The 12,346-nt window shown below is 39.0% G+C and overlaps 3 protein-coding genes across 3 annotated transcripts in view; all 3 read right to left on the bottom strand.

Annotated features, from left to right (window-relative positions):
* Positions 1-238, bottom strand: part of LOC132846214 (myomegalin-like) — a 54,831-nt gene extending 54,593 nt beyond the window's left edge. The window contains exon 1 of the mRNA XM_060870853.1: positions 51-238. Coding sequence (XP_060726836.1) covers positions 51-100 — 50 coding nt within the window. The 5' untranslated portion in view covers positions 101-238. The remainder of the gene's footprint in view (positions 1-50) is intronic.
* Positions 239-1,225: 987 nt separating this feature from the next.
* LOC132862896 (uncharacterized) lies at positions 1,226-2,533 on the bottom strand. The gene is made up of 3 exons (XM_060895311.1): positions 2,384-2,533; positions 2,000-2,264; positions 1,226-1,502 (listed from the first exon to the last, which is right to left on the bottom strand). The coding sequence occupies exons 2-3, from the start codon at positions 2,256-2,258 to the stop codon at positions 1,261-1,263; spliced, it is 501 nt and encodes a 166-aa protein (XP_060751294.1). The 5' UTR covers positions 2,259-2,264; positions 2,384-2,533; the 3' UTR covers positions 1,226-1,260.
* Positions 2,534-6,371: 3,838 nt separating this feature from the next.
* Positions 6,372-9,229, bottom strand: LOC132846203 (uncharacterized). The gene is made up of 2 exons (XM_060870817.1): positions 8,869-9,229; positions 6,372-8,684 (listed from the first exon to the last, which is right to left on the bottom strand). The coding sequence occupies exons 1-2, from the start codon at positions 9,031-9,033 to the stop codon at positions 7,536-7,538; spliced, it is 1,314 nt and encodes a 437-aa protein (XP_060726800.1). The 5' UTR covers positions 9,034-9,229; the 3' UTR covers positions 6,372-7,535.
* Positions 9,230-12,346: the final 3,117 nt, after the last annotated feature.

Genomic DNA, 12,346 nt, shown 5'->3' with positions numbered 1-12,346 from the left:
TGCAAACAACAATCGTATAAAGGTTGTTTAAACGCACGGTGACACTTTACCTCTCGCTTGCAGGCCAGCTCGGTAACCCGGTTTTATCAGTCCATTCCATTCTGAGCAAACCTCAGCCCTGTGTGTCCTTCTTTCCTACATTTTCAATCCGGTTCTTCAGATCCACAGTAAAACAAAAAAGGACAAGTGATTATTTTCTCCTGAAACGCTCTAATCGAAGCGTTCCATCACTGCATTGTGTCTGAGACGAGAGAAAAAGGGCGACGAATGTGAGGATGCTGAGCACCGTTATCTCGCGCCACCTCTCGCGCGGTTTGCAGCTACGGGGGTGTCCTACATTTGTTTACACGTGGCTGTGTGTCTTTGTGACCTAAATAAAATCTTGCAAGGGGATCCCCTGGAAATTGATCACGTTTATATAAGCATATTTGTCGAGTGTTAAGTGGGATTTTATTGGCATTCCTCTGTATGGCTTCTTTCAGGACCATGGTCAAGACCTCATAAAGTGCAAATACACAACAGTGTGAAACGACTGGACAATAAACACACACAAAAATACCCAGGACATGGATGGTAAACTGTATCTTTTATACAGGATGTTATATAAAGGTTAGCATTAGTGCTAAGTAAGAGCATATTGTTCCTTGTGTTACATAGTGTAGATGTGTACAATGCATATAAGACATATTACAGTAATAACAGTGCTGTTGCTTATACAAAAACCGGTTGCTTTAGAAAGTATAGAAAATATGTAGAATATAGGACTGTACATCCAGTACTGTGCAAGCACGCTTTTACAGGGATGTTTATTATGAGTTCAATGATACATATTATTGATCCAGTACAAAAAAAAAAAACATTTTATATTTCCAAACAAAATTGAATGTCACAGAAATGCCAGTGTGCATGCCAGTAAAGAAAGCAACACATTATGTAGTAGACCACTCAATCATAATCAAGGCTGCTGGGTTTTGAATGAATGACTGAATGAATGAATGAATGAATGAATAGCATCATATTCTCTAAGAGGTGGAGTAAAAAGCAGATATTTTTTAATAAACCACACAAATTGTAGCTGAGACTACTATTGAAAAAAATGTTGTTACACCAAATATTGACTTTCTTTCTTTACAGTTCTGTGTAGTATTTTTGTGGTGAAGCATTTTATGTAATTATTCTTTTGAAAGCATCTTTGCTTTATAGCATTTCTTGCAGGTTCCTTTTGCGAAGTGCCAGAAAGTAGCCAATACATACTGTAGCTCATGTGTTTTTATGAAATGCCACACGTGGTCCAGCGCGTGGAGGACGTGTTTCGCTCACATCTGAAATGACCCAGATAGCTGGAGTGTGGTTGCTGCTTTCCATGACCACTTTTATCTGCTCGGCTCTAGCTAGTTCCTCCAGCTCAGGGGTAGTTTCTGGGCACCAGTCTGCCATGAATTTATCTCTTGCCTCTAAAAAGTTTATCTCCACCTCCTCCGGCTGCTCACCTAACAACCAGTCTGATGAAAGAGACAGGTGGTTGATTACTATGATCCGTTTTAGAGGTTAATACTGAAAATTCAGAGCAAGAATAGCCTGTTTATCAGAATTACTTTGTGTCGATTTCAAAAATATTAATCTACAATGATTAGCAATAGAACATTTTAAATGTGTTATTGCTAATCATTGTAGATTAATCTTATTAATCTTACAATACTGTTAGTATTTGTATCTAATTAATGTTAAAAATACTAACAGTGATATCATATTTAAGATAAAAGTGCCAGAAGTTATGGTTCTTCAGAACAGTGCCACTGAAGATCCTTATTTACCTAACATCATTAGTATCATTGTTTCCATGATTTTCCGACAGTATTTGTTGCCACAGCCCTTCTATGACAAATGGGTCTTCTAAGGTCAAAGAGCCAATCTTTTTTACCATCAATTTTAAGAAATTTGTAAAATGAAAGCACAATTAATACAATTACCAATGATAGCCAAAAAAAAATTATATTACCTGTTAAATCATGGAGCAGATCTTTGATGAGGTGACCGATGATGGCGTAGAGGGTCATGATTATGATAATGGTGGCCAGGACCATATAAAGCACATGGATTGGCATATGGATGGCATCTCGAGCTGGGGGGATATAGTTCTTAAAAAACACCTCATCCTCACTTGGAGGTTTGAGATCTGAAGGTTCAAGAGGACCTGCCATGGTGTTGAATGAGGCTTTGGAGATCAGCTGACCACCGTTGCTTCGAGGCATTGACATGTTGTTCTGCTAATATATGACATTTTTTAGCATATTTTGAATATCCATTAAGATCAAGCAAGTATTAGATGACTACTCACATAAACAAACATACAGACCAAATGGAACTATAGTATAGTACATACCTCAGGAATGAAATATAGTCCACTTATGATGCCATTCTTTTAGGATAAACTGCACAGTAATGTCCTCTCTTCTTTCTTAGCTTTTTCTTGTTTTATTTTAGTGTGGATCTTTATATATATATCAAGACCCTGATATGGCTCAGTGCTTATACATGCACTGCCTATACTGTACCATGTCCACTGTTGAAATTGGTTAAGACTCACAAGGTCAAAGGTATTATCCTTCAGCAGATACGGATTAACACCTTACACTCATATATTATAATCTAAAATACCTAGCCAACAGAACCGTTACAATAAGTCTATTACAGATTTTAGTCTATTTTAGTATTGATATTTATTTATTATTACATATAAACTTCAATAGGTCACATTAATCAGCAAAATAACATTTTTTTTTATTAAATGATCAATCATAGCAAATGCTGCTGAAACCAAAGTTAGAGAAAAAGCTTTTTGTTTGTTTGTCTGTTTGTTTGTTTTTTGCTAACTTATTTTAAAAGACAGATGTTAATGTCTAAAAATGCAAATCTGTTTCCATCTTATTTAATATTAGCCAGCAGGCTAGCATTACCTGTGAAGATTATGAACATGTGTAAGACTGACAATCCTCTCTGAAATCCTGTCAGGTTAACGCATGTTATCTGGCTAAAATTATCAGGAGAAATTGTTAATATACATATATAAATAAATAAAAATTATTTTATTACACTGTAGGATTATCTTATTCCAGTAATCTAGCTTATATTAATAATAGGGGTAATAATTAGCATTTATAAATACATTATATCCTAATAGAAATCCTGTAAGGTTATCAAATGTTTGCTATCCAGCTATCACTAAATATTATTTATCTACCAGGGTTAGTTCATATTCGTAAGATTTCTAGTATAAGTGATCTACTCTTAATGAAAATCCTGTCGAGTTAGATAATGTTAGCTATTCAGCTTTATATGGGCTGTAAAGCATATTGACATTTGATAATATGCTTAAAATATGACTTATTGTTGTACTAAATGCCAGGATTAGCTTAATACTGTAAAGCAGCTAGCATTAACATTCTATTCCAAATGAAAATCCTGTCAGATCAAATAATGTTATCTCTCCAGCTTGGACTAGTAGTAAAGATTGTGATCATTATTTAAAAACATTTGTCATTGACACTCTGTCAGGTAAAAGGCAATGAAGTTTTAGGACAATTCCCATTAAAATTCATATTAACTAACATTTGTTTTTGAGATAGCATTAGCCCTAAAGGTTAGGAACATTTATGAAGGACTTAAAATCATTTTCATTTACCAGGTTACTTCATTCTAGTAAGCTAGTAAGCTATATAATATTAGAAGAAAAGATATGTAACATTTACAAATGTGACAAATCCAAGCACAAACTTTGTTATGAATGTGATTTATCCCTCACACCTGTCAGAAAACCTGTCTTGTTAGCTTGTCAGCTAGCACTCCTAATGAAAATTATAGCTATAGACTTTACATGCGCATATAGTATACGTATAGAATGGAAAGACATTTATACATAAGCCTGCGATATGAACTTCAGTAGATTGTGATTCATTCTGCAGAGAAGTCAAACCTTAATATAAACACATACATTTTCATACACGATTCAGATCTCTGATATTAATCAAGCTTTAATTACCACTGGCCACTGTATCTGACCCTGATTGTAAAATTGTAAGCTGTATAGCTGTTCAGGGCATTAGTAGTGGATAAAGAGGTAATTCAGACACAACATGATGAGTCAGAGTATTTGTTTACTGAGGAACCTAATCAAGCATCTGTTACATAGATAATCATTTTCACATAGATGTGAACATTTATTAGATAAATTTAAACATTTGCTCTATAGAGTGCTACAAATTATTATACTATATATATACGAATTATAACACACACACAGATTAATAGGGTCTGTAAACTTTATTTAAATTAATATTGGTAGAAATTTTCAGAGAACAGTTTCATAAAACTATGAGTAATGGGATATTGTAGTTAGAAATTAAGTATCATTCTTTTTTGGGGCAGCAGTTAGAATAAAATTTAAATTGTGCAGTAAGAAAGACATTGCATATTTATCTAAGTGCAGATTGTGGATTTACATGTTGTACAGGGTTCAAATATCTGCTTAAGTCTCATAACCATACAAGGTCTGAGATTATGTCAAACACAAATCTGCCAATTATTATATTCAGATCAGAGAAAAAAGAAAGACTCATAGCGCCATAAATAATTTATATACCAACATTTTATACCATGATTAGGACAAGCTCACTATACTCCAGCCTACAATTCTTCATCCATCCTCCTTTTTTCTTTTCTTCTTTTGCTTCATCATCATCATCATCATCATCATCATCATCCAGCTTTCCCTCACAGTGTCCATTTGCATCCATCACTTTAGCTTTAGGACCAGATTCCTGGTCTAGAGAAATAAAAAAGAAATCACGATGGTGTCAAAAACAGTAGACATAAGATGGTCTCCAAGGTCAAATCACATGCTACACAGATGAACCTTTGATACAGGATTGATACGCTGAGCTATCAGCCAGGTCCTGCAATAGACTGAGTAAATAAAGTGGCCTATTATGGTGTAGGTGGCCAGTACCAGCATGATCATGACCAGAACATACAGAACACAGCAGGGGATAGCAACGGAGTCAAACGCTGGAGGTTTATAATTCTCAAAGTACACAGTGTCTCCATTTTGGTTCTGGTTTTCATACTGTGCATATGAGGTGTGAGATGCATTTCTTAAGGTCAGTTTGTCACAACCTAAGTGAAATTTAGAGGTTAGAACCAAACAGATAAAACTTCCTCTATCACAAATCCAAGAGAAAACACAATGAAGTGTATCTTATCTTGTTTTTGTGTCTCCGGCATGATACTATATTATGAGTCCTAATACTCTCCACACATAGGGGAAAATTACTTCAGTGCAAATCAATTTAACTTAAGGACAATTTAAGCAAAATCGAGCTGGATCGAGAAGCAGTCGCAAGGTTAACCCTAGATGAAAAGGAAACATGGCAGACATCATATACGACACTGTCGGCTACCAAAGTTTGGAAAAGTAACTCTGTGTGGGTTTACAAAGAAATGTTAATCACATAGAGGATGGTTTATATAAAAAAAACTTACATTTACAGTTACAATTACAGGTACAAATCTTAATTTCCACAGTGAAGACTTATGTAACTCCTCTATGATGGCATTTCTATTTATACAGTTTGGTTTCTGAGCCTTTTAGACGCTAGATTCAAAAGAAAGTATTGAAAGATTCTTTCAGGGTCAAACTTATTATATCAGAAAGGCATCCAGACAAAACAAAAAAGTTTGTGTCCTTACCTTAATGAAACATCTTAACTGCATTTCCAATTATGTAAATGTTTTGAATAAATGCTCGCATGCTCCTCTGTTATGTTATCTAACCGATCTAATTCTTTTCAGTCGTCATCCACTCTCATGATCGAGCTGATAATATAAGTCCACTCCATGACGATTATAACGATGTTGAACACTAAGACCCCGATCAAGGCCGGATGCAACATGTCTGCTGAGAACAGGAACCCCAGAAAATGTTTGAACAGGTCTTCATGAGCAGTTCAGTAACGTCTTATGAATATGTTTGGACTCTTCACTCTGTCATGTGATAATCCTGGCTGCAAGGGTTCAACGTCATAAGCTGCTGGAAAAGTAATCTGTTTCATAAGGCTACCATTTTTACACCTTCAGGAGCAGGTCTGAGCACCTAATGTCTTAACATGCATTCCTTTAATATTACAAGTGCTAGCATGGTGTGGTTGAATTCTTGAATCTGATTGGTCAGAAGATGTGAATTAATTTTCTATGATGCCAGCTCTGACAACAATCCTGGCTTTGTTTTATATAAACTGAATTCATTGTAATATTTTATTGTTTCTGAAGTAAAAAAAACATTCAGGGGCTGAGAGTGAAGCTTTTTATAGGGAAATATTTATTAAACATTTTTTCATTAAAATCGGTGTTAAAGCTGTAACTGATACGGATACCTTCGTAGCAACGGACTAAACACTGTGTGGTAATGTTTCTGCATTTGTATTATTATCTTCAAGAGAAATAGGCTGTTGAGCAGCTACAATCACCTGTTCACAACTGCTAAGACATGGCACATACAGTATGCAGGAGAAACCACAACCTTATTCTCATCCTTTGACGTATATTTGAAAAAAGATTCAAAAAAGAGAAAGGTCCAGATAAACACTGTGATGAAATGAATCACTTTGGCCTGCTGTGTGTGGAGATCAGTATGAGTATGAGTGTGTGCATGTGAGTGGATTTTACTGTCACTATCTCTATGTGCAGCAAAATAATCATAATAGCTCTGAATCACACAGCATCAAATACCTCGCATGGAAGCTTTACATGATAGTATAAGAAGAAAAAAAAAAAAAAAAAATACTTGAATAGTCATAATTTGCTATATGAAGTACATTTATTTATTCAAACCCACAAAATATAAATTACACATTCGACACTGTTTTGATTTTGACTGTATCTCAGAGCCGCTATTATGCTGTATTAATCTTTTATGAATCTTTTATGCTGTATTAATAATTAAAAGTGGACTGAGATTTGTGACACTTTTCCTTGTGACCTACCAAAACAAATATGTATGTTAATAAACTTTATTATCATATTACATCACAACAATAGTTCCTATTACCATGACTCATTTTATATAATAAACAATAATTCAAATATTATGAACACCACACCACAGCAGGCTATGTAGTAAAATTGTGATAAAAGTACATTTGTGATTTTTGGGCTTTTTTTTTTTAAATGTGTGCGTTTCCATTGATGTTATTAAGCACAAATGTAAACCTGGTCTAAAAAGTGATGGACAGAAGTTCCTCTTCAGTCCTGTTGCTCTAGTTGGTCTGTAGCTCTACTGCAGTACAAAATATTCACAGTAAATCAGATTTAAAATTCTAAAAATTTAGGAAAAAAAACAACATGGTGTTGGTGTTCAATCACAATGAGTTCACCCACATCACCCTGTTGCTCCAATGCACTTCTGTAAGTCCCTCTGAATAAGAACATCTAGTAAATGCTGTTAATCGCCAGCGTTAACAATGCAGTAGAATACGAATGTTTTACTGTTCCTGTTGCTCTTGCTGGTTCTGCTGATGCTCCTGCTGTAGGAAATATTGGCAGTAGAGTTCTCGCACATCCTCCCCGGCTGGATCGTCGTCCAAGATGGGCGCCATGTGAGTGGGCATGGGGCTCTCCTCCCGCCTCGCTGCCTCTAACCATTCCTCTGCCAACTCGTCGCCATGCACCTCGCACATATTGTGTAACACGCAGCATGCCACGATCATGGCTGGCACCCCGTCTACGTGGCAATCGTTCCTCTTTAACAGGCACTGCCAGCGTGCCCTGAGCCTCAAGAACGCCTCATCAACAATTGCATGTGCTCTCTCCAGGCGCCGGTTGAAGGCATGCTGCTCAGCTGTGAGACTGTCCAACTTGTCATAGGCTTTCAGTAACCAGGACTGAAGAGGATATCCAGCATCCCCCAGGACTACAGAACCCAACTGCTTGCCCATAAAGTTTCGAGGTAGAGACTGGGGCAATAGCCTACCCTCACACCCCAGAGTCCAGAGAGAGGAGTTCTGCAGAACTGATACAGGATCTGAGCCACCTGGGAAACCTGCACACACATCCCAGAACTGCCCGAGGCCATTAACTGCACCTTGGGTAATGACTGAATGCCATCCACGGCTGTTCCAGTAGCTATCAGCGTCAGTGGCTGGTGCGATAATGGGTACATGAAGACTGCTGACGGCGCCCACACAGTGTGGAAAGCCCCAGCGAGTGCTAAACAGGCGTACAGCGTCTTCCAGCTCCTGTTCACTTGGCTCACGGAGGTACAGTGGGCGCAGCGTGGCTCCAATTGCATGGCACACCTCACGTACGCACTTGCAGACAGTCGAGCGTCCCACACCGAACAGCTCTCCAATCGTGCGGTACTCGACGTTTGATGCCAGACGCCACAGCACCAAGGCAACACGCTTCTCAAGAGGCAGAGCGGGGCGCAGACATGTGTCCTGTCGTGCCAACCACGGCTTCAGCTTGTTGCAAAGGTGAAAGAAGGTCTCTTTGCTCATACGGAACCGCTCCAACCAATCAGAGGGCTGGAACTCTGTTAGGGCTACTCGCTCCCACCAATCAGTGCTTGGCGTGTTGGACCAAGCACGAGTGCGTGCCACAGTGATAGGACGTGTGCCTTGAGCTATCAGCATCTGAAAATACAAGAAAAAATATTTATATAAATTACCAATTCCACTTTAAATTTAAGTAAAAAAATAACTACTGCCAAAAATATATAAAATAATATTTGTTATTCAAATACATTTTTACATTGAACTATAACTAGAAATTTGTTTATACAGATAAAAAAAAATAAAAAAATACAACTAATATTACCATAATCATCCTTCTTTGTCTCTGTAAGAAATACTGTCTGTGTCTGACACGTCTTTGAACCTCACGTCGTCTCTGTGTCTCTGCATTGTTTATGTCCCTGCGCCGTTTCATTAGCATGTAGCTTAGCGTAAACATGAGAGACTTCAGCGCCTCCTCATTCGCCATTTTATATTCTTATAACTTTTTTCTTTCTTCTATATAAAACGCTATATATCAGATTCGGGTAACATGTCGACTTAGCATCTATGTTTAGTCTAGCACCATTGCTACTTAGCATCTTCTTCTGCTATAAACAGCCCATACATTCGGATCGTGCTCCATACCGCCGCCTAGAGGTGGCGTTTAGTGCCGCGTTACATTCGTTTGAATGCAAAAAGCCTTACAATATACAGGTGCGTCTCAATAAATTAGAATGTCGGGGAATAGTTCGTTCATTTCAGTAATTCAACTCAAATAGTGAAATTGTGCTATCATATAAATTCAGTACACACAGACTGAAGTAGTTTAAGTCTTTGGTACTTGTAATTGTGATGATTTTGGCTCACATTTCTCAAAAAAAATTGAATATGGTGACATGCCAATCAGCTAATCAACTCAAAACATCTGCAAAGGTTTCCTGAGCCATCAAAATGGTGGAAGACTGTTGATCTGACAGTTGTCCAGAAGACAATCGTTGACACCCTTCACAAGGAGGGTAAGCCACAAACATTCATTGCCAGAGAAGCTGTTCACAGAGTGCTGTATCCAAGCATGTTAACAGAAAGCGGAGTGGAAGGAAAAAGTGTGGAAGAAAAAGATACACAACCGACCGAGAGAACCGCAGCTTTGAGAGGCTTGTCAAGCAAAATCGATTCAAGAATTTGGGTGAACTTCACAAGGAAAGGACTGAGGCTGGGGTCAAGGCATCAAGAGCCACAACACACAGATGAGTCAAGGAATTTGGCTACAGTTGTATTCCTATTGTCAAGCCACTCCTGAACCACAGACAATGTCAGAGGGGTTTTAGCTGGGCTAAGGAGAATAAGAACTGGACTGTTGCCCAGTGGTCCAAAGTCCTCTTTTCAAATGAGAGCAAGTTTTGTATTTCATTTGGAAACTGAGGTCCTAGAGTCTGGAGGAAGGGTGGAGAAGCTCATAGCACAAGTTGCTTGAAGTCCAGTGTTAAGTTTCCACAGTCTGTGATGATTTGGGGTGCAATGTCATCTGCTGGTGTTGGTGAACTGTGTTTTTTGAAAACCAAAGTCACGGCACCCGTTTACCAAGAAATTTTAGAGCACTTCATGCTTCCTTCTGCTGATCAGCTTTTTAAAGATGCTGATTTCATTTTCCAGCAGGATTTGGCACCTGCCCACAGCCAGAGAATCTATGGGGTATTGTCAAGGGGAAAATGAGAAACAAGAGACCAAAAAATGCAGATGAGCTGAAGGCCACTATCAAAGAAACCTGGGCTTCCATACCACCTCAGCAGTGCCACAGACTGATCACCCCCATGCCACACCAAATTGAGGCAGTAATGAAAGCAAAAGGAGCCCCTACCAAGTATACAGTAAATAAACATACTTTCCAGAAGGACAAAATTTCACTAAAATGCTTTTTAACTCTGTCAACTTGGAGGAGTACGTGTCATCGGTGACCAGTTACATCGGCAAGTGCATTGATGACGTGACCGTCTCCAAGACCATCAACCAGAAGCCGTGGATGACTGCAAATGTGCGTGCGCTGCTGAGGACTAGAGACAATAGACAGGGCGGCCCTAAGAACAGCAAGGGCCAAACTGTCCCAAGCCATCAGAGAGGCAAAGTGTGCACACACCCAGACAATCCACAGCCACTTCCAGGACAGCGGAGACACCCGGCACATGTGGCATCACAAACTACAAGACCGCTTCCCATCCTGACCATGTTCTTCAGAGGGACCATTGAGAGCATTCTGAGCAGCTGCATCACTGTCTGGTTTGGGAACTGCACCATCTCGGATCGCAAGACCCTGCAGCGAATAGTGAGGACAGCTGAGAAGATCATTGGAGTCTCTCTTCCCTCTATCATGGACACACACCACACGCTGCATCCGCAAAGCCAAAAGCATTGTGGATGACCCCACACACCCCTCACACACACTCTTCACCCTCCTGCCGTCTGGAAAAAGGTACCGAAGCATTCGGGCCCTCACAACCAGACTGTGTAACAGTTTCTTCCCACAAGCCATCAGACTCCTTAATAACTGAACTGAACTGTACTGAGCACAACATACACATGCACATCATCTGTATGGACTGCACAGACCTACACCACATACACACACTTCTAATATATATTTATCAGCTTGTTTACATGCTGCTTACATTCATCAAACTGTTTACATGCTTACTGTTTACAAACTGTTTACATGCTGTTTTGCACACTTTTTTATTTCTTTGCTCTTTGCACACACTGTCTAACATTTCAGTCATTTTGCTCATACTGTACAATATTTCAGTTGTTGCTCTTTTTGCAGGGACCTGCTGCTAAGAAACTGTGTTCATTCTAATATTACTGCACGCAATATTGTCTGAACTTATAGTATTTACATACAGTATTTACAGTGGTCGGTCAGCGATGTTTTTTGTTTACTGTCTTTTGCGTATTGTCTTTTTTGTATTTTGTGTATTGTCTTTTAACCTTTTGTCTGCACTGTTTTTTGTCCTGCACTGTCTTGTCTGTCTTGTTTGTATTGTCCTGCACTGTCTTGTCCTGCACTGTTTGCACCAGGTTGCACAGTTGCACTTTATGTGGCTAGGACTAACTTACTAAGTCCTTAGCCCTGTCTTTGTTTTATGTAGCACCTTGATCCTGGAGAAACGCTGTCTCAATTCACTGTGTACTGCAACAGCTATATATGGGTGAAATGACAATAAAAGCTACTTGACTTAACTTGACTTGACTTAAACTACTTCAGTCTGTTTATATAATACACGAGTTGATATTTACTATCATTATTGATAATAACTATCATTATTGATAGTTACATTACTGAAATAAATGAACTTTTCCACGGCATTCCAATTTATTGAGATGCACCTGTATGTATAAGCCTTTTTTCCCCAATCTTAATTAGATGATGACTGATGATTCAATATTTTTCAAATATATGTTGCTTTTGAAGGGGGGGGCACGGTGGCTTAGTGGTTAGCACGTTGGCCTCACACCTCCAGGGTTGGGGGTTCGATTCTCGCCTCCGCCTTGTGTGTGTAGAGTTTGCATGTTCTTCCCGTGCCTCGGGGGTTTCCGCCGGGTACTCCGGTTTCCTCCCCCGGTCCAAAGACATGCATGGTAGGTTGATTGGCATCTCTGGAAAATTGTCCGTAGTGTGTGATTGCGTGAGTGAATGAGAGTGTGTGTGTGTGCCCTGCGATGGGTTGGCACTCCGTCCAGGGTGTATCCTGCCTTGATGCCCGATGATGCCTGAGATAGGCACAGGCTCCCCGTGACCCGAGGTAGTT

Source organism: Tachysurus vachellii, chromosome 1, assembly GCF_030014155.1.
Source record: "Tachysurus vachellii isolate PV-2020 chromosome 1, HZAU_Pvac_v1, whole genome shotgun sequence".
Lineage (NCBI taxonomy): Eukaryota > Metazoa > Chordata > Actinopteri > Siluriformes > Bagridae > Tachysurus > Tachysurus vachellii.
The sequence above is the reverse complement of the archived record's forward strand: the minus strand, read 5'-3'. Positions and strand labels throughout refer to the sequence as shown.

Bases quoted from the DNA above. Each gene is read 5' to 3' on its own strand.
- LOC132862896 (XM_060895311.1), bottom strand. From the start codon at position 2,258: ATGTCAATGCCTCGAAGCAACGGTGGTCAGCTGATCTCCAAAGCCTCA. The intron at 1,503-1,999 runs GTAATATAATTT...CTCTTTCATCAG, and splicing joins TCTGCTCCATGATTTAACAG to ACTGGTTGTTAGGTGAGCAG.
- LOC132846203 (XM_060870817.1), bottom strand. From the start codon at position 9,033: ATGGCGAATGAGGAGGCGCTGAAGTCTCTCATGTTTACGCTAAGCTAC. The intron at 8,685-8,868 runs GTAATATTAGTT...TTGTATTTTCAG, and splicing joins GACAAAGAAGGATGATTATG to ATGCTGATAGCTCAAGGCAC.